We start from the raw sequence: 23143 nt of genomic DNA, 5'->3' as shown, positions 1-23143 counted from the left end.
ATTTTACCTGGAATTTTCCTCCTCCTCCTTGGACTTTCAGCTCAATAAGAACCAGACTCTACTAAGGCTCTGATGGCAGCTTTTATTGACAGCTACCCAGTGGCGTTCCTAGACTCGATGGCACCTGGGGCGGATCGCCGATGCTCCCCCCCGGGTGCACGCCGCTGGGGGGGGGGGGTGCCGTGGTGTGCGCCTGTGGGCTCCGAATTCGCTAAGCTAACTTCGCTGGTGCAACTCCCTCTGCCCCACAACAGGAAGTAGGGGTCCAAGAAAGCACAAAGGCAGACGGTCTGCAAACTCCAAGGTGGAAGATAAAAAAGAGCAGATCGTATAAAAAGATAAATATAATTTATTTCAAACAATATATATATATGAGCAGCCCGACACAGGCCGTGTTTTGCCCAACTGGGCTGCTTCAGGGGCTATAAAAAACATATAAATTAACAGTTATAATATCAAATTCTACATATAAAAAACATATATAATATAATTATATATACACATATATATGTACATACATGTATATGCACATACAACAGATATAGATCTAAAATAATACATACCAAAACATGCTCTATATAAAAAACCATATAGAAAGATTATATTGAATATTAATAACAAATTAATAAACAAGAATATCAAAAAAGATATAATTATGTCCTATATTTATAGTGATATGTTTCATTTGTACATATAGTGACAAGTAAACTGAAATTATTAAACAAACCAAAAACAGAAATAAAAATAAAAGTAAACCAAAATATAAGGAGAAATTAAGACAACCACCTATATAAGTATTCTTTGCTACCATATATATGGTGCGCTTTGCTACCAGATATAAGGCATATGTACAGTGTCCTATTAACCACTATAAGACAAAAAGAAAGTTTTTGCAATTAGAAGATATTGCTTGAATTAGTGCTGTTGGAATAATACTGTTGAATAAAAACTCACGTGTATGAAGAATGGATCTGGTTTGAAAAAAACAGCTAAGCCAGAGATGCCAAAAGCATAGCTTGCTAATCTAATGTAAGGAAAAATAAGAAGGTGATGATATGTATGCATTAGGTAAAACCTCAAACATCATATGATGCTTACTATTTAGAAAAAAACAGGATTATTCTTTGTATAAGATAAATAGCGTCGTTCAATGTTATCCTCATAAGCTATTATTCGCGTAAAATCAGTGACGTCATTCAATATTTTCCTCAAGGAGACCGAAAGTGATATCTTTAAAACTATTACATGGAATTGTTATTATACTCACATATCTCAGAGATAGCTGAAAAGAAAACGGTGAACAAGAATGCTTATGATCGGAAGCAAGAGTTCAAGGATCACGTTTAGAAATGTAGCGGTCCCGCAATAGAATAAACCTCAATGGTATATTTTACATTTTAATCATCATAGGATGCTTGCTACTTTAAAAAAACTTAAGCCAGGACTGTTATTTACATAAAATCAATAGTTGTTTGCGTGAAAAAAATGATGTCATTCGTGTTTAGCTGAGCTGCACGACGATAACCACGGAGGCTCAAAAAAGCATTGATAGTTCAAGGGTCAGATTTTGTATCAATTTAAGCCTTACAACTAAAGACAACTAGTGACATAAGGTGCTGTACAAAAATTAATGGAGGGGATAATCGAAACGGGACCGAAAGTGATATCCTTTACAATAAGAGTATTACTTACATCGAGTGGGTATTACAATCACATATCTCCGAAGTAGCTGAAAAAAAAAAAGCGGCGGCAAACAGAGGAAGTTTTTAAACAGGAAGCAGAAGGTCGAAGGTCAGATTGAGAAGCGTAGCGGTCCCGCAATAATTTATATCGTAATATTTTACTTTTGAAAAAAGTTGTGTACCAGTTTAAACAATACAACTGAGGACAAATAATGCAAAAAGTGCCATGGGAGATAATGAATCTTTAAAAGAGTTGTGACGTCACTATGTTCATTTCATGTTACTAATTCCTTAAACCACAATAAGGAAGTTGTTTAATGAAGGGGATAGTGTACCCGGTGTATCAAATTTTTATTATTATTAAAATTTATCAAGAAGACCTTTTTTCTATGTTACACTAGATTAAAAGGGACTAAAAAAGACCAAGCTCTGGAGGTCAGAGGTCAAGATGTCACTGAAATATAATGATTGTGTGAATAAATGGATAAATAAATCATTTCATGTGACTAGGTACTTTCCTCTATTTTTTTATTTAAAAAAAAGGGGGGAATTTAAAATATATAGAAAAATATATATATAAAAAAAATCTGATTTAAGGAGGTCAGAGAACAGTACGTCGCTAATTTGATAAGATTTCTCAATTCAAATAATTCTTGACGTCGCTAATTAGAAAGACCAAGCTCTGGAGGTCAAAGGTCAGGGTGTCACTAAAATTGATTGATTGTATAAATAGATGAATAGATCGTTTCATGTAACTTATTTAATAAAGAAGATTATCAAAATGATCCTTTTCTCTATTTTTATATAAAAAAAAACAAAAGAATTAAAAACTTAAGAAATCCAAGTTCAGGAGGTCAAAGGTCAGGATGTCGCTAATTAAGATAAGATTTTAAAATTATATTAATAATTGAATAACCAGGTCACTTACCTTCTATGTTTATTGAAAATATATTAAAATTAATTGTGGAGTCCAATAATGGATGTATATAAAAAGTGATATTAAGGAATATATATAAAAAAATGAATAGATGTGTGCTTCTAATTGCTGATATGTGGTCCATCCACATATCAGCAATTAGAAGCACACATCTATTCATTTTTTTATATATATTCCTTAATATCACTTTTTATATACATCCATTATTGGACTCCACAATTAATTTTAATATATTTTCAATAAACATAGAAGGTAAGTGACCTGGTTATTCAATTATTAATATAATTTTAAAATCTTATCTTAATTAGCGACATCCTGACCTTTGACCTCCTGAACTTGGATTTCTTAAGTTTTTAATTCTTTTGTTTTTTTATATAAAAATAGAGAAAAGGATCATTTTGATAATCTTCTTTATTAAATAAGTTACATGAAACGATCTATTCATCTATTTATACAATCAATCAATTTTAGTGACACCCTGACCTTTGACCTCCAGAGCTTGGTCTTTCTAATTAGCGACGTCAAGAATTATTTGAATTGAGAAATCTTATCAAATTAGCGACGTACTGTTCTCTGACCTCCTTAAATCAGATTTTTTTTATATATATATTTTTCTATATATTTTAAATTCCCCCCTTTTTTTTAAATAAAAAAATAGAGGAAAGTACCTAGTCACATGAAATGATTTATTTATCCATTTATTCACACAATCATTATATTTCAGTGACATCTTGACCTCTGACCTCCAGAGCTTGGTCTTTTTTAGTCCCTTTTAATCTAGTGTAACATAGAAAAAAGGTCTTCTTGATAAATTTTAATAATAATAAAAATTTGATACACCGGGTACACTATCCCCTTCATTAAACAACTTCCTTATTGTGGTTTAAGGAATTAGTAACATGAAATGAACATAGTGACGTCACAACTCTTTTAAAGATTCATTATCTCCCATGGCACTTTTTGCATTATTTGTCCTCAGTTGTATTGTTTAAACTGGTACACAACTTTTTTCAAAAGTAAAATATTACGATATAAATTATTGCGGGACCGCTACGCTTCTCAATCTGACCTTCGACCTTCTGCTTCCTGTTTAAAAACTTCCTCTGTTTGCCGCCGCTTTTTTTTTTCAGCTACTTCGGAGATATGTGATTGTAATACCCACTCGATGTAAGTAATACTCTTATTGTAAAGGATATCACTTTCGGTCCCGTTTCGATTATCCCCTCCATTAATTTTTGTACAGCACCTTATGTCACTAGTTGTCTTTAGTTGTAAGGCTTAAATTGATACAAAATCTGACCCTTGAACTATCAATGCTTTTTTGAGCCTCCGTGGTTATCGTCGTGCAGCTCAGCTAAACACGAATGACATCATTTTTTTCACGCAAACAACTATTGATTTTATGTAAATAACAGTCCTGGCTTAAGTTTTTTTAAAGTAGCAAGCATCCTATGATGATTAAAATGTAAAATATACCATTGAGGTTTATTCTATTGCGGGACCGCTACATTTCTAAACGTGACCCTTGAACTCTTGCTTCCGATCATAAGCATTCTTGTTCACCGTTTTCTTTTCAGCTATCTCTGAGATATGTGAGTATAATAACAATTCCATGTAATAGTTTTAAAGATATCACTTTCGGTCTCCTTGAGGAAAATATTGAATGACGTCACTGATTTTACGCGAATAATAGCTTATGAGGATAACATTGAACGACGCTATTTATCTTATACAAAGAATAATCCTGTTTTTTTCTAAATAGTAAGCATCATATGATGTTTGAGGTTTTACCTAATGCATACATATCACCTTCTTATTTTTCCTTACATTAGATTAGCAAGCTATGCTTTTGGCATCTCTGGCTTAGCTGTTTTTTTCAAACCAGATCCATTCTTCATACACGTGAGTTTTTATTCAACAGTATTATTCCAACAGCACTAATTCAAGCAATATCTTCTAATTGCAAAAACTTTCTTTTTGTCTTATAGTGGTTAATAGGACACTGTACATATGCCTTATATCTGGTAGCAAAGCGCACCATATATATGGTAGCAAAGAATACTTATATAGGTGGGTGTCTTAATTTCTCCTTATATTTTGGTTTATTTTTATTTTTATTTCTGTTTTTGGTTTGTTTAATAATTTCAGTTTACTTGTCACTATATGTACAAATGAAACATATCACTATAAATATAGGACATAATTATATCTTTTTTGATATTCTTGTTTATTAATTTGTTATTAATATTCAATATAATCTTTCTATATGGTTTTTTATATAGAGCATGTTTTGGTATGTATTATTTTAGATCTATATCTGTTGTATGTGCATATACATGTATGTACATATATATGTGTATATATAATTATATTATATATGTTTTTTATATGTAGAATTTGATATTATAACTGTTAATTTATATGTTTTTTATAGCCCCTGAAGCAGCCCAGTTGGACAAAACACGGCCTGTGTCGGGCTGCTCATATATATATATTGTTTGAAATAAATTATATTTATCTTTTTATACGATCTGCTCTTTTTTATCTTCCACAACAGGAAGTAACCTGTTCCGGGGCAGAGGGAGGGAGCTGCAGTGCACCAGCGAAGTTAGCGTAGCGAACTTGGAGCCCACAGGCGTGCGCCGCGGCACCCCCCAGCAGCGTGCACCCGGGGCGGACCGCCCCCACCGCCCCCCCCCCCTTGGTACGCCACTGCAGCTACCCATGGTGTTTTCTCCATTTTTAACCTCATTTTGTTCTGTTCAAGTTATTTCAGTTGCACTTCTGCGCCAGTGCTCACAGGCTGCTGTTTCCTGCAGCAGCTGATGTTGCTTTGGAGCCACAGTTTGTGCTGTCTCCTCCCCCTTCCAGCCCACATATTATAAACTCTGCTTCATAACATTAGTAGCTGTGGCCAGGTTCAAGTTAAGCTTGGCTATTGAAACCAGATTCCCACATTGCAGTGTGCAGAGTATATTATTATTCATGATGATAGCCTTTAATCAATTAAAAATGCATATCAAAAACTTTACTATCTTAGCAAATGATATTAAAATATGTAATGTGTTCTACAGACCAGCTTTAGTACTTTTGAATATCGGATCTTGATCTTGACATTGTGTATAAGAAAGTTAGCAATAGCACTGGAAAGGAATATGGTGTCCCTGTTCATAAAGGGTTTCAAACGCTGACACAGCATCTGGTTGACAGGTATACTTGGTTGCAAGAAAACAGACATTTCAAACAAGGATATTACCATTGTTTTACAGTTCTGTGAAATCTTATCAAGAAATTATGGCATAGAAGTTTGATGTCCCTCTTCTAGGAGGAGTGTAGTGAATTTAACAAGATGTATGCAACATATTTGGGTACTTTAAAGAAAGGATTACAGTTTTGTTCTTAAGCACATTTTTTCTGGCTTCCCACAGAATTCTGTTCTGGTTGAAAACTGAAAAATTAAAATCTGGTGCTATGCTTCCTATCTTTCCTATAAATTTCACTACTATATCAGGAAATATCATAGGTCTCAAAGTCTTTATCTACCATCAGCTATCTAATCTGTTCTACCAATTACAATGAACAGACTCCTCCTGGTTTCTGACTTTACCCCTGCTTTCCTATCACTATTTTAACCCCCCAGCATCTGGATTAGATCTACCACCCTTTCTGAGAAGAAATATCTCTCTGTTACTTCAGAGTCCATTCGTCATCTATCCTTATATTAGAAGTTTCTTTCCACTGAAAAATGCTTGCTTCTTGTGAATCATTTTTTATCCCCCCCCCCCCCCCCCCTCAATCTTCTTCCCCAGTGTATGCAAATATGACTCCTTAATTTTCACTTCCTGGAGGTTATTGTTTACCCATCTGCAAGTCTCCATAATTGTCTGACTGTTTTTTTTTTTTAAACAGTAGGAGCTATGCTTGCTTGCATAGTCACTGTAGGACCCAGTATCTGTCCCAGCAATCTGCCACAGAGTACTACCATCAGCCAGTACATAAATTGTTTATCACATATATGTTCGTAGATATTGTATGAATTTTATTTTTGTGAATGTATACACATGCATGTCTGTGTGCATAAACACACACAAAATAATTATTTGTTTTGCTTCTTTGTGAAATAGGCTCCAGTAGGACGAAATCCAAAGACCCAGAATGGGCTTCTGAGTCCACCACGGGATGAGAAACTAACCAATAGCCAGACCTCTCTGTATGAAATGCTACAGGAGAAAGGAAGGTGGTGTGGTGTCAGTATGGATCAGTCTGCACTCCTTCCTCTGCGCTTCAAGAACATTCGTGAGAAGACAGATGCACATTTTGTTGATGTAATTAAAGAAGACAGGTAAAGCAGAATCTTTACACTGAACTGTGAAAAACACCATAGGACTGACGTGGCCCTTCTAATACAGCTGCATGTATAAATTATTCATTTAGAAACTTTGGTTAAGTGGCCATGCATCTCCTGCTGCAGCACAAGCTCGGGGGGGGGGGGGGGGGGGTCAGACTGCAGTAGTAAGGAATGCATGTCCTCTTGTGATACTGCATACAGGATGATTACTCTGGTGTGCTGTTCTGTTTAGCTGTGTTGACTCCTTTAGTAAGAGAGCGTGGTATTGCACTCTTCTCCGGGACATAGCCCTCCTATTTACTTCTAAAATACAACTTATTCCTTGTGTGATACTTATTTTAGTTTTCCTAATTCCAGAGGAAGGAAGTTGAAGTGACTGACAAATTTCTCATATGCATATCAAGCTGCTAGATTGTGGGAAAAACTAAAAACGTACCTGTTCAGCAAGGCTTATTTCTCTAAAATCTGATCTAATGTTATGCTTTCTGTCTATTTTGATATTTTATTGTTTCAGTCTACATTGGTCTTCTATGAGGTATATGTGGAATACAAGAAACATTGCTAAGCTATGCTAACTCTGGGAAAGTAACACTTGCAAGTTGTGATATAAGTTTAACAATACAGAAAATCACTTCCCAGTAAACACCAGGCCCAGAGTGCCTCTACTAATTAAATTCTGACACCTGTCAATGTTGAAACATAATAAGCATGGGCAGCTTGTGATATGTTATATCGTAAGATTGTAAATGATGGCAGAAAAAAGCAGTTGGTCCATCCTGTATGCTCAGTTATTCCTGACCACACCAAAGATATATTTCAGCTGCCTTCCACAGAGTGTTAAGCTATTTGTTTTGTAAAATGGCTGGAATTGTAGTAGCATTTAAGGACAGATTCCTTCATCTTAGCTAGTACACTTCTATGGTTGTAATCTCTGATCTTGGGCCTTAGTAGTTGTCTATTCAACAGAGGCTGAAGTCCTAGAGCGTAGATCTGGTTTTCCTTATCAGTCCATCATGTTCAGATATATTTTGGCTTCATGTTGCTTATAAGCAGCTAAATACCTGTTGGAGAGGCTAGATTGACTACTTACATTCCAGTAGTTGTAATGTAAGGACAGTGCTGGGCAGGCTTGATCATGAGAGTGACTGTTGGGAAGACTGGATGTTCAGGTCTTTATCTGCTGTCATTTACTACGTTTAACCATTTTATAGCGCTATCACACACGCACAGCACTGTATAGTCATGATAATGTACCCCAATACATAAGTTCTACATAAAAGAGCTTACAATCTAAGTGGGAACCTGAAGAAACCACAGATAAAATTATTTTTCCAGGGTCACAGACTGTGTCAGTAGAAGTGAAATTTGAGCCCTGATTTCTCTGATTCTTAGTGCTCTAACCATTAAGCCCATCACTCCTCACCATTTAGTCTTTTGTCCATATCTGTGCATTTCTTGTCTCACCAGCCTCATGAAAGATTACTTCTTTAAGCCTCCAATCAACAGGCTGAGCTTGAATTTCCTGGATCAGGACTTGGAGAAGGCATACAGAGCCAGCTACCAAGAAGAGGTATGGCAGCTTTTCTTTCTATAAGTTTGGTCACACACATTAGTTCTCTTTATGCATTCCGATTCAGTAGTCTTTGATGGGTGGTGCACTAGCAAAGGGTCTATAATATCAATGAACATTTTTCTTATGTCTCTGTATGTAATGTGTATTGCCTGTAGTAGGCTGGATCTCAGGTTAAAGACTTGCATTTCATGTTGACTCTGTTCTATTCTGGATTTCAATGGCTTTGGCTTTGATAGAGATGTTCTGTCTCATTCACCTTTCTTTCTCTTCCAAAATCTTGCAAGATTTTCTTATGCAAGGCACATTCTGGTCCATCTCTCTCATTTCCTTCAATCCAGGAATTAAAAAAAAAACCACTCAGATAAGTTTTAATACCTAAACCATAACAACAGCTGGTCCTATCATAACCATAATAACTGATTTCTGGTCCCATCAGTACTGCCACTTTTGTTCAGTTTGATGGGTCAAGTGAACAGAGTGAACCCACCCCAAAATATGTTTAGCCTTCATACACTCCACCTTGTTCAGTGTCTTGTTTCATATAATGTTTATTTTATCCTAAAACAAGAAGGATTAATCTTATTTCATTGAGTTTTTATTCATGTCATAATATTTTTTAACTGAATAATGTTCATTTACTAGTGATATGTCGATGCACATGTGTTGTAACAAATTTCTGTAAGTTTCTGGAAAACCATACATTACAGAAATCTTTTGACGTCATTTCCGTGATTAGCATCAAAAAAGCTATACGAAACCCTTGGATCAAAGGTTCACGGCTAACCTTGCCATATGCTGTCCTAATGTCCAAACCTCGGAGACAGGAGTAGCCTTCCGGAGCTCTCCTGGAGGGTGGACCCTCGAGAAACGTTCTCTCCTCCCCAGGCAGAACCTCGGGCAAGAAAAACTCTGGCTACTAAATAAGTATTAGACTTAATAAATGTTTATTCAAAAAAGCCAATATAAGGAAGCCAATAAGCAATTATTAAAATATTAAAAAATAAATAAAATCCTAATAGAGTATAATATGTAGCAAATAGAGTTTTCCCTGGGATCTGTCAATATGTCCACCTGCTAGTGTAGACACGCTGAGGCTCTCCGTCCTCAGTTCTGTTTCCTCTTATATCCTTTTTTTTCCGTTCTTTATTATCTTAATTACCCTTCCTACCTAATGAATATGCATCTTTCCAGAACATTCTATTTCCTTTTATGGTGAATCCTGTTCCAGCACTTTCTACCATCTTCCAACTTCTATCATTTATTCCCTCATTGCATGGCCAGTTTAAGGCCTGTCATATACATAAGTATAAGTTTTTATTAGATAATGGTTGACTTATGTCCTAGTTATGCATAATCACCATTCTAGTGCCCATACCCTCTTGCTGAAGCTACAATTTCACCCAAACCCACTTACTTTTCCTGTTGATTGTTTATCTGGATACTGCAGGTGTCCTTAGTCATAGGAGTCTCTGGTGCTTATCACAAGTTAGCATAGGCCAAATGTCAAACCAGAAGTTTCTACAGCCTTAGAAAGGGTAGTTATTAGAAAAAACACATTTATAGCTGTGTTGCAGTTTCAGATCTGTTCCCAGCTCAAGAAATTCAAAATGGCCATACTAAAATAAAAACTAGAAATATGGAGGGTTTGCACCTTGCCATGGCCTCTATGATATACAAATATTGCAAGGTCGTATTTTGATTAAGGGTTATAGATTCAATTAGATAGCGCCCCAGGCTGCCTTTATCGGTGACCACCACCCCACGGGAGCAGGGCGGGATGGGGCTTTTGACTCTGAAAAACCTTTCAATAGCATGTGCAATGCGGCATATCAATGATTGGTTTCTGGGAACAGCAGAATTCTCCAGTACTAAAGCAGAGACATCTGTTTTCCCCAAGACACACTTCAGTTATCTCTTACACATGGGACACTGTCTACCCCCCCCCCCCCCCCCCCCCAGGCATATCGCAGACATTCTCTATTACACTCGCTCAGAGCTACCTGGCAGTGGGTATGTCGGAGACATAACTTTAACGTGAAAATCACTCCACTGCTTTCCATTTGCAATAACCCAGACTTTCCTCCGGGGCTGGACAATAGTGTGTTTAGTCAATGGAGAAAAAGAGGAGTCATTTACTTGTCACAAGAGGTCAACGAGGAGGGGCACCTAAAAACACTCGATACCCTGAAAGAGGAGTTTGGCATTCCCGGGACACACTATTTCGCTTATGCCCAATTAAAGCACTATCCTGCTTATAATCGAATGAGAAAAATGCCCAAGTTCCGACCTAAATCGGGAGATGGACGTTTATCTCACAAAAATGAATAAAGCGGTATAATCGAAAGCCGATTTTTGGACGTTTTCAACTGCAATCCGTCGCGGATGCGGACAAAGTTGATGGGGGCGTGTCAGAGGTGTGGCAAAGGCGGAACTGGGGCGTGGTTATCTGCCGAACAGAGATGGGCGCATTTCACCGATAATGGGAAAAAAGTATGCGTTTTTAGCTAGAATTTAGGACACTTTTCTTGGACCCTGTTTTTTCACGAATAAGGCCCTAAAAAGTGCCCTAAATGGCCAGATGACCACTGGAGGGAATCGGGGATGACCTCCCCTGACTCCCCCAGTGGTCACTAACCCCCTCCCAGCACAAAAAATGAAGTTTCTCAACTTTTTATTTTCACCCTCAAATGTCATACCCAGCTCCCTGACAGCAGTATGCAGGTCACTGGAGGAGTTGTTAGGGGGTGCAGTGGACTTCAGGCAGGTGGACCCAGGCCCATCCCCCCTACCTGTTACAATTGTGCTGCTTAATGCTTATTAGTCGTCCAACCCCCCCAAACCCACTGTACCCACATGTAGGTGCCCCCCTTCACCCCTTAGGGCTGTAGTAATGGTGTAGACTTGTGGGCAGTGGGTTTTGAGGGGGATTTGGGGGGCTCAACACACAAGGGAAGGGTGCTATGCACCTGGGAGCTGTTTTACCTTTTTTTTTGTTTTTGTAAAAGTGCCCCCTAGGGTGCCCGGTTGGTGTCCTGGCATGTGAGGGGGACCAGTGCACTACGAATCCTGGCCCCTCCCACGAACAAATGCCTTGGATTTATTCGTTTTTGAGCTGGGCGCTTTCATTTTCCATTATCACTGAAAAACAAAAACGCCCAGCTCACACATTGTTGAATAAAACATGGGCGTCTATTTTTTTCGAAAATACGGTTCGGTCCGCCCCTTCACGGACCCGTTCTTGGAGATAAACGCCCATGGAGATAGGCGTTTTCGTTCAATTATGCCCCTCTATGTGTCTTCCTTATTGTGGACAGACGTAACAGAGGATGTAGTAGATATACTAACAGAGAACTACTCCTTGGGGGCACAAATGTGGTCCCTCTGAAGTTTCACCATCAGCAGTTAAAAGATACTACCCAAGAAATAGACTATGAGCGGGTGGCCAAAAGCTGGGCGGAAGAATTAGGTTGCACAATTACATCTGATATATACAGGAGATTTATAGGGAACATATATCGGATGCACCTGTCGGTCCCACAGTGTGAGAGATTATACAGATTTTTCATGAGAACCTACATGGCACCAAAGAGAGTAGCTCGAATAACTGAATCATGTGATGGGACTTGTACAAGATGTGGAAGTGGGTCAGCCATGCTGGGACATATGTTTTGGCTTTGCCCGCTGGTGCAACAGTTTTGGGGAGCTGTTCTTCACTCGTTACAAACACAATGGGGGTGCTCTTTAGTGTGCGATCCTCTGATGCTCTTTTATAATTATAAATTCACAGGGACGCCACCCAAAGGGTTCAAAAGATATGTACAGTGGGCAACACTATTTGGGATCTCTACGATCCTGAAATCTTGGCGGTCAGATACGAAGCCACCATTGATATGTTGGCGAGCACAGATGATACTGCAAATGAAGCTTGACAGATGCAGGGTGAAATCTCTGGACAGCACAGAGGGAGAGGAGTTCTGCAAGTTGTGGGAACCTCTGTGGTTAACTATGCCCTCAAGAGCGAGAAGTCACATTTTGAACATTTAAATAGCTCACAAGGGGGGAAAAGGGGGGTGGGTAGGATTTGTACCACTTGGGGGATTGGGGAGGGTAACACCCTACTTGTATAAGTTAAATTCAACATTGCTGAACTGGTTTGCAAGTTTTCTTTCACACCTGTGATGTATTCTGATGCAATTGTTGTCAATAAAAATGATTAAACATAAATTCAATTAGATTAACTCAAATTTGTTGAAGAAACCAATATTTTCCTGAAATTTGTTCTCCAGTGATCGGTTCATGATTAAACCAACAGTCCAGCAGTATTACTAGTTAAATTCAACTTTAAGATGTCTTTCCTACCCCCATTGAGATACACAGCATCTGCACTCATAGCATACAATATGGATGTGTATAAAATATGCACACTTGATCTTGATTTGTTTTTTGCCATATATTTACGCAGGTTTCTTTATCTAATACTATATTTTGTTTAAAATCAGAAGCCATTCAGTATGACCATATATGCAGTAATAGGGAAAATTAGAAGAGGGGGAAAACCTTTTTCACATCACTTTATAATAAGCTTAGAGGCCAGAATGGTATCTGTCCCTCTGACTCCTGCAGCACTTGGAATGAAAGGAGGCTTTTACAGTGGCCTCTTACCCTTATGACTGCTCATTTGCAGATCACCCCACACACACACACACACACACACACACACACACACCAGATTGCTGACCCAAGACAACAACTTGATCTGTTCACTGAAGACAGTGGCTCATCTGTGGTTCACCCTGCATGGGTTGGTGGATACCATCAGCAGTTCTTACAACTGGATTGCCCCACATGGGCTGCAATTGTGATCCAGCGGTACAGGTACAAGAGAAAAGTGAATTTTGGCAACAGGCAGGGAGGGGGAGGGGCATAGAAATGCTCTGGTCAATATTCAAAACAATTTAACTGCCAGAAATGGCTGCTGACAGGTTAATCACTTGTTCAGGGCTATCTGCCAGTTTTCTGCAGCACTTAACCAGTTATCGCCACTGAAAATTAGCGGTTAATGCCTGAATGAAAACCGACTATTTGGGGGGGCATTCCAGGGCAGACTCAGCATTTGAGCAGTGAAGTGCCAATATTCATCACTCAATCGGCCAGGGTAACTGCATAGTACTGTCTTATGTGGCAAGCCATGGCAAATTAAGTTCTGAATATCGACTTAACAAAATATGTGTTAGCCACAGTGCCACATCAACCGGATATTCAGTGCCAAAGCCCGGACATGACCTGGCATTGAATATCTGAGAATAATGCTGGCTGTGGTCAGCACCACCGCCAGCTGAATATTTATCCCACTGTTTCTCTCCACAAATGTTTTGTGGGTGCCTGCTAGCAACATGTATCTTGGATCTGTGGGATTGGTTTGTTCAGGTGACGCACAGTCTGTTGTGCTTCTACAGGAATTAATTTATTTGGATTTGACTTGAGTTGACTTACATTCAGGTACACTAGATATCTTCTTTTCCCTGGAGGGCTTATAGTCTGTTTGTACCTGGGGCAGTGGAGGGTTAAGTGACTCGCCCAAAGTCACAAGGAGTTTTGGTGGGATTTGGTGGCATACCCTACCGACCCAACTTAAATGCCTGAACCCTGCAACACAACAAAACCAAAGTTCATAATGGACATAAAATAACTCTTCCTCACTATGATTCCCTAACGCATTTGTCACACATGAACCTTACTCTACCACAACATCACTTTGTATTTGTTCATACCGGAATCGGCGAATGCCTTTACGGTACTATCCAGCTTATAATCGAAAGACAAAAACGCCTATATTGCGACCTAAATCGGGAGATAGGCGTTTATCTCCCAAAAACGAATAACGCGGTATAATCGAAATCCGAACTTGGACGTTTTCAACTGCACTCCATTGCGGACGCGTACAAAGTTCACGGGGGCGTGTCGAAGGCGTGGTGAAGGCGGAACTGGGGCGTGGTTATCGGCCGATCAGAACTGGGCGCCTTTCGCCGATAATGGAAAAAAATATGCGTTTTTAGCGAGAACTTAGAGCACTTTTCTTGGACCCTGTTTTTCCACGAATAAGGCCCCAAAAAGTGCCCTAAATGACCAGATAACCACTGGAGGGAATCGGGGATGACCTCCCCTGACTCCCCCAGTGGTCACAAACCCCCTCCCACCACAAAGTATGCCATTTCACAACTGTTTATTTTCACCCTCAAGTGTCATACCCACCTCCCTGGCAGCAGTATGCAGGTCACTGGAGCAGTTATTAGGGGGTGCAGTGAACTTCAGGCAGGTGGACCCAGGCCCATCCCTCCCCTACCTGTTACAATTGTGCTGCTTAATGCTTATTAGTCGTCCAACCCCCCAAACCCACTGTACCCACATGTAGGTGCCCCCTTCACCCCTTAGGGCTATAGTAATGTTGTAGACTTGTGGGCAGTGGGTTTTGAGGGGGATTTGGGGGGCTCAACACACAAGGGAAGGGTGCTATGCACCTGGGAGCTGTTTTACCTTTTTTTTTCGTTTTTGTAAAAGTGCCCCCTAGGGTGCCCGGTTGATGTCCTGGCATGTGAGGGGGGACAGTGCACTACGAATCCTGGCCCCTCCCACGAACAAATGCCTTGGATTTATTCGTTTTTGAGCTGGGCGCTTTCATTTTCCATTATCGCTGAAAAACAAAAACGCCCAGCTCACAAATTGTCGAATAAAACATGGACATCTATTTTTTTCGAAAATACGGTTCGGTCCACCCCTTCACGGACCCGTTCTCGGAGATAAACGCCCATGGAGATAGACGTTTTCGTTCAATTATGCCCCTCTATGTAAGCCACATTGAGCCTGCAAATAGGTGGGAGAATGTGGGATACAAATATAACAAATAATAATAATAATTTGAACCCTGATTTTCCTGGTTCTCAGCCCATTGCTTTAACCACTAAGCTGCTCCTTCACTCCTGTTTGTCTCAGTTTGCATCTGTCTGCTGGTGTGTAGGAAAATGTAGGATGAAGGGTGAGACCTATTAGTGCAAGGAGCATCCATGTACAAAAGTAGAGCAATTGTAATGTTGGCCATGATATCTTTCTAAGTTTCTCCCTCACCTTTTTGTTCTGCCTGTCACCTATGATCACTCAGACCTGCTCCCCCCCCAAGCTTACTTCCCCCTTCAAACAATCATTGAAGTACTGTTCATGATTTTCACTTACATTTTCTATTATTTTTTGCCATATTTTTCACTCACTTTATTGTGACCTGAGGAAGGGGGGTGCCAGCGCCTGAAAGCTAGTCAAGAATGCAGTAATTTTATCAGAGGATACCTATAAAGGCAAAATCAAAACATCCAAAACCCAAACATCTGGGGCAAAAAACAAATCACGTTAACAGTTCTGAATGTTAATACACCACAGAATATAGACGGAGAGGCTGTCATAAATTTAATCTAAGCCATACACACAGCCTACAATAGAGCCGTGAAAAAAAGGGCTAAATCTTATTTATAATCATAGGTACTTTCCATTGGTAATGTTTGCCTGTTCTTTTGCATGCACCAATATAATACTAGGTCTACTAAGCGGTGCTATGGGCGCATTAGCATTTTTAATGCGTGTAAATGGTTTACGATCATTAAACGCTAACATGCCCATAGAAATGTATAGGTGAGTTAGCGTTTAACGCGCCTTAAATTTACAGGCACGTTAAAAACGCTAACACACCTTAGAGCATGATAAACAAAAGAAATCTACTTATTCATTTAAACATTTCTAACAAAAAATAGTGATTCGTCAAATTATGGCTTTTAAAAATCTTCAGTCTCTTGCTCACGAATAGCAACACAAAAACAGTGATGCTACTTGTTTCATAATGAACAATAATACAAAAAATATTTCAGGCACTGTACTTATCTTAATATAGGCAGTTTCCACAACTTATGGAAATGATGAAATTTGATGATCTCTCCTTTTACTATTAGTATATTCTGTGGTGTGTTAACATTCAGGACTGTTACATGATTTATGTTTTATAAAGGCAACATACCTGTCCATGTGCTTTTATAAAATAAGCTCCAATAGAAGTCCCCATAAAGCTCTTGCTGAAAGTTACACCTACTCTCAGGTAGATGCGACTAGGTGCATGTACTCTATGGTGATAATCATGTATTGTATTAAAAAAAAAAAAAAAAAGTGTGGCCCTGCAACTGTGTCCAGATACCACCCCTGGTAATGTTTTATGCATGAATCTTGTTGCCTGTGTATTTATATGAATGTATGCATCCACACAAATTTGTAATAGGCGTTTCCCAAAAGTAAAACATGCTTCACATGCAGAACGTGCTATGTATCATTACCTCTGGAATGTAGTATTAGTCCAGTATAATGATATTTTTTATATGTTTTGCTTTTATATATTATCTGTTATTTTTGTGCAATCGTGTGGATTAACACGGCAGCAATACTGTTAATATTTTGATCAGGTTGTTAGGACTGTTCCAGTAAAGACGTTTGCCAGTGCCACCTTCAGTTCCCTTCTCGATGTGCTGCTGTCTACCTTTGTCTTCCTAATCCTGTCCATCACCTGTTTCCTGAAGCACTGGGGCAGCAACTCCTCACCACCTCTGGCAGCTGTCATAGTGTTCGCGATGGCCATTCTGCTGGCACTGCTTTCACTCATCATATCCATCAGGTAAAACAAGGAGCAGAAAGTTACATAATAACACTACTAATTGGCTTTTAGGATACAAGTAATGCTTTTATCCTAGAAATCTGAAAATAACAGTAAAAATAATTACCCCATCATTTAGCATAATAAAATTAAAGTGGAACCTGAATAATCAGAACTTTGTTAAATTTTTTATTGTATAAGTTTCAGAGTTACAGCTAAGAACAACTTGTACAGAAAAGCTCAAATAAAAGCATAACCAACCAATAAAGATCACTTTTTCCTTTATAAATCAAAAGGAAAAAGAGGAAATTATTTAGCGCAAGTCCACAAATGGGGGAATCCCCCGGTGTGAGGAAGTTGGCATCATTCTTTCTAGCAGCTGATGCTGGCACTTTGCACATGCTCAGTTCAAGTGCATGAACTGATCATGTGTGAGGAGTGCCGGCGTTGGTGGTTAGAAAGCATGCTACCAACTTCCTCACACCAGGAGACATTTGGACCACAGAACTCTTTTTGGCTGGTAAGGCTTGGGCATCCCTGCCAGCAAAGGTCAAAATTTTAATGGGAGGTGGGGGGTGAAGTCAGGGGAAGAGAGCAGAAAGGAATGGGTGGCCCCCCCCAGTCTTCCCTCCCCCCCCCAAAAAATAATGGGCTGCTGGCTATGCCCCTGCTTTCCACTGTAACTGATGGTACGGTGGGCAGAGGGACCTCCTAAGACTGTTTGCCTCGGCTCTGGCCTTTTGTTCCTAGTTGGTGAACCTAAACTAATACTGCTCATTTTTAACCACATTCATGTGCTATCATCTTTATTTTTTTTTAACTGAGCATTTATTGATTTTCTTCACTTAGAGAAAATTAAATAGCAGTAACTATGAATTTGATTCTAGATAACAATCAGCCATACAGTCATGCTATAAAAAGTATACATCTCCTTGTAAAATACTAAAAGAAACTATAGTTTATGTATTGAAAGAGAAATGTATAATATAATTATAAAAAAACTTGAAGCAGATATGGAGAATCTTTATATTTTTCCAACTATTCAAGCTTCTCCTACTAACCTACAAATGCTCTCAATCTGCAGCCCCTCACTACCTCTCTACCCTCATCTCCCCTTACGCCCCTACCCGTAACCTCCGATCACAGGGCAAATCCCTCCTCTCAGTACCCTTCTCCACCACCGCCAACTCCAGGCTCCGCCCTTTCTGCCTCGCCTCACCCTATGCTTGGAATAAACTCCCCGGGACCATAAGCACCCTCCCTATCCATCTTCAAATCCTTACTCAAAGCCCACCTCTTCAATGTCACTTTTGGAACCTAACCATTGTACCTCTACCCAGGTAATCTAGACTGTTCCAATTTTTGATTGTCTGCACTCCTTGTCCTTCTTGTCCTTTAGATTGTAAGATCCTTTGAGCAGGGACTGTCCTCCTTTGTTTTTTGTACAGCGCTGCGTAACCCTAGTAGCACTCTAGAAATGTTAAATAGTAGTAGTAGTAGTAAACCAACATATTTAAAGTCAACCCTATAACTCTTCCCATTTAGATTACACTTAACATATTGCCGAAATAGCCCCATAGTCTTCTGTTTTGCCTCAAAGCAGTCAGTTGCACCATGAGGATCACATATATCAAGCTCTGTCTCCATTTCAGAAAATTCAGAGTCTCATTGGCTTTCTATAAACTAGCAGTTTTACACTAATCAGCAATAAAACAGATAGCCCAGATTTTTTGAAGAGAGAGGTCCAATCCTGGGAGGCCCACACTTAATAAGCAAGCAAGCTTCTGGCGTTACGTTGTAATCTGTGCTGCTTATGTGGTAGATTACGTCATGCACTCTCTCCCAAAAGGGATGTAGCTCCCAAAAGGAACCAGGTAGTATGTTATTTTTGTGTTGTGATTTTATGTGAAGTGTGGATTTTTTCATTTATATTTTATTTATATAATAATATATGTACAGAGTGTGATCCACATAGGACTAGTTGGACTATAAATTTATAACTGACTTTCTGACATTAATATTTAAGTGCCTACTGCTTTTAGTTCTGTAATTTTTTAAAACCTTACTGGTATAAAGACAGAGAGGGTCTAGAGGAATCTCATGTGTTGTCTGCGCTGTAAGCTGAATATGGCTGATGTCATATGTCCTACCCTGTTACATCTCTGTATGACCCGCAAGTTGGGTAAGAAGCTAAGGAGGAGGGGGGACACATGCTTTTGCTCTTCACTTCATAAGAACTGGGACAGAGTGAAAGTCCATCAAGCCCAGTATCCTGTTTCCAACAGTGGCCAATCCAGGTTACAAGTATCTGGCAAGATCCCAAAACAGTAAAATAGATTTTATGCTGCTTATCTTAGAAACAAGCAGTGAATTTTCCCCAAGTCCATCTTAATAATGGCTTGTGGAGTTCCTTTTATAAAGTTATCCAAACCTTTTAAACCCTGCTAAGCTAATTGCTTTTACCACATTCTCTGTCAACAAATTCCAGAGTTTAATTACACGTTGAGTGAAGAAATATTTTCTCTGATTTGTTTTCAATTTACTACTTCATAGCTTCATTGTCTGCCCCCTAATCCTAGTATTTTTGGAAAGAGTAAACAAGCAATGTCCACCCATTCCATTCCACTCGTTATTTTATAGACATCTATCATATCTCACCTCAGCCGTCTCTTCTCCAAGCTGAAGAGCCCTAGCTGCTTTAGCTTTTCCTCATAGGGAAGTCATCCCATCTCCTTTATCATTTTCATTGCCCTTCTCTGTACCTTTTCTAATTCCACTATATCTTTTATGAAATGTGGTGACCAGAATTGCACACAGTATTCAAGGTGCGGTTGCACCATGGAGTGATACAAAGGCAGTATAACATTCTCACTTTTGCTTTCCATTCCTTTCCTAATAATACCTAAAATTCTATTTGTTTTCTTTTTTTAAAATTTTTCAGAAGTCTTTATTAAGTATTGAGAAATACAGCAATTGAAACAAGTACAATTCCCAACTTATTAAGAAATCTCAATAAGAAAATTGTAACAACGAAGACATAAAACTTCTAACTTTATTTGGAAATTTTTTATCCCCCCCCCCCCCCCAAGAAAAACCTTCCCTTATAAACCCAAACCCCAACCCCCCCCCCCTTAAGCCCCACCCCTCCCAATTAACAAGAACAGTTGGTCAAGAAAGGTTCCCAAATGGCTTCCCATTTAGTTAGGGTATGACAATGAGTCGCCAAAGTTTATTCAACCAATGAACAAGAGAGGGAACTAAAGGAGATTTCCACTGAGAAGCCAAAGTCACCCTGGCAGCCGACATTGCGTGTCGCACCAACAAGGCTTGAGATTTTGTGAGCCCTGGAGGCTTCTTAGGAAATAGAAAAAATTCTGGGGCCCATTTAATAGGTTTCGCTAACCATCTCTGAAGCTTAAATTGAATGGCCTTCCAGTATGCACGTACCTTAGTACAAGACCACCAAATATGGCCCATCGTGCCTTTCTGCCCACACCCCCACCAGCACATAGGAGAAGCAGAGGGGAACATACGGTGCAAACGAGCCGGGGTAAGATACCATCTATATAGTACCTTAACCGCATTTTCCTTGAAGGGAACAGATATCGACATTTTCAATAAGGCCCTTTCCAAGAGATTCCAGTTGTCATCCCCGATTTCAATCCCCAGCTCTCGATGCCAACATAAGCGATGTAGCAATTGGGGATGCAATTTTGTCCTCTGGTATTTATTTAAACAAGATATAACCCCCTTGTACCCCTAGAGTCCTCACAGAAGTCTTCCAAAAAAGAGTCCTCCCGCAATACCCTGGCCTTCACCTCTGGAGAAGAGAGGGAAAGGCGCAGCTGAGTGTAGGCATAGACCTCATTTGGCAGGACAGGATATTCCTCTGCAAGTGCAGAAAAGGAGATCGACCCACTGTCCTCAAAAAAAAAACTGACCCCATGTGGCAAGTCCAAATGAGGCCCACCGAGTAAAGGGCCCCTTTACAAGACCGGGGGGAAAAGGGGGGTTATTTTGTTTTCTTAGCCTCCGCTACACACTGAGCAGAGGGTTTCAACGTATCATCAGCAATGACACCTAGATCCTGTTCATGGTCGGTGACTCCTAATGTGGAACCTTGCATCACATAGCTATAGTTGAAGTTCCTCTTTCCCACATGCATCACTTTGCACTTGCTAATGTTAAATGTCATCTGCCATTTGGATGCCCAGTCTCCTAGTCTCGTAAGGTCCTCTTGCGATTTAACAACTTTGAATAACTTTCTGTCTTCAGCAAATTTAATTACCTCACTAGTTATTCCCATCTCTAGATCATTTATAAATATGTTAAAAAGCAGCTGTCCCAGCACAGAACCCTGCAGAACCCCGCTATCTACCCTTCTTCATTGAGAATTCTGACCATTTAACCCTCCTATCTGTTTTGTATCTTTTGACCACTTTCTAATCCACAATAGGACATTATCTCCTATCCCAACACTTTCTAATTTCCTCAGGAGTCTTTCATGAGGTATTTTGTCAAATGTCTTTTTAAAATCCAGATACACAATATTAACTGGCTCACCTTTATCCATATGTTAGTTCACTCCTTCAAAAAAACGTAGTAGGTTGGTGAGGCAAGATTTCCCTTCACTAAATCCATGTTGGCTTTGTCTCATTAATCCATGCTTAGGTATGTGTTCTGTAATTTTGTTCTTTATAATCGTCTCTATTCACTGTCTTGGAAGTGAATTCTGTTTTATAGCCAGGGTGCCTTACTCCCTTCCATGGACTTCAGACTCAGTAACTGATATAATAATCTATAGGTTAGGAATGTGAGCTTTAAACTAGAGCACAGTTTCTTAATACATGGTAATTTTTTTTTTTCTTCTAATGTCTAACAAATGTCACAAACAAAAAATGTGCACTTTTATTTTTTTGCATCTGGTCTTATTGTGAATAAATTTATTCACTGCACTTTAGTTGAGAGCAGGGGCTGGACCCTTCACTGACAAGAGACCAATTATTGCTAAAGTAAAGTGAATAAATTAATATTAAGTGTTGGGTATAGCACATGTAACATTCAGCCCCCATCCTTTTTTCCTCCCACCTTTCTTTTCAATATGTTGTGGGTTGGAAAAGGGGTTCACCTGGCTCACTATTTATTTAATGTATTGTGAGTCAGAAGAGGGTTCCAAACAGCCTGCCACATTTTTTTGAGATATTGGGGATTAGGGGTCTACTCAGTTCCTATATTTTTTGTAATATATGTTAGTTGTTAGAAGGGGGTCCACTTCTTGCTCACCTACCTCACTTGAAAGAAATAGGTGAGTAAGAAGAATAGCTCCTGGTAACGTATGCTGGCCCAGCAACTTCTGCCAATGCTCTACTTCACCTCAGACCAGGAGTTAAATTCCCAGTGTTTTAAAAAAAACAAACAAAAAAACCCCATACGTCACGCCTTCAGGATTTGTGCACATTTCTCTACATTGAGGGATCATGCCCACAGGTTTTAAATAAACTGTTCTCTGCAAAGATTTTTACGTGCAGTTGTTTTTTTTTTTCTACATTAAACTGCACCCTGCATTGATTGGTTAGCATTACATAGAAAAAAATGTGAATAACCTGGTGCTACGATCTGCATAGAGCTTACAGCACTTCATTACATCGAGCCTTCATAAATGAGATGCTCAAAGGCTGAGATAACAAGAGTCTTCAGTCATAGCTGTCCTTCCTCATGAGTTGTAAACCAGTGGACTCTTGGTCTCAGTCCCATGAATCAATATGTTAACCATTGATGTAGAGTCTGATAAGGATCAAGTTATGTCCTGAGCATGCTGAATATTGAACTTGGAGACCTGCTGTGTGTAGCGCATTACACTAGTGTTTCCCAGCCAGTGTGCCTTCAGACCTGATCAATTGTATCACAGTAAAAAGTCACCTCT

The 23143-nt window shown here is 39.3% G+C and overlaps 1 protein-coding gene across 2 annotated transcripts in view; it reads left to right on the top strand.

Annotated features, from left to right (window-relative positions):
- The window catches only part of ADCY9 (adenylate cyclase 9), a 330545-nt gene that overhangs the window by 217682 nt on the left and 89720 nt on the right, over nucleotides 1–23143 (top strand). For both annotated transcript variants that reach the window (XM_030212364.1, XM_030212363.1), the window contains exons 4-6: nucleotides 6744–6961; nucleotides 8435–8537; nucleotides 17033–17241. In XM_030212364.1, coding sequence (XP_030068224.1) covers nucleotides 6744–6961; nucleotides 8435–8537; nucleotides 17033–17241 — 530 coding nt within the window. The remainder of the gene's footprint in view (nucleotides 1–6743; nucleotides 6962–8434; nucleotides 8538–17032; nucleotides 17242–23143) is intronic.

This window comes from Microcaecilia unicolor, chromosome 8 (assembly GCF_901765095.1).
Source record: "Microcaecilia unicolor chromosome 8, aMicUni1.1, whole genome shotgun sequence".
In the NCBI taxonomy this organism is placed as follows: domain Eukaryota; kingdom Metazoa; phylum Chordata; class Amphibia; order Gymnophiona; family Siphonopidae; genus Microcaecilia; species Microcaecilia unicolor.
The sequence above is the reverse complement of the archived record's forward strand: the minus strand, read 5'-3'. Positions and strand labels throughout refer to the sequence as shown.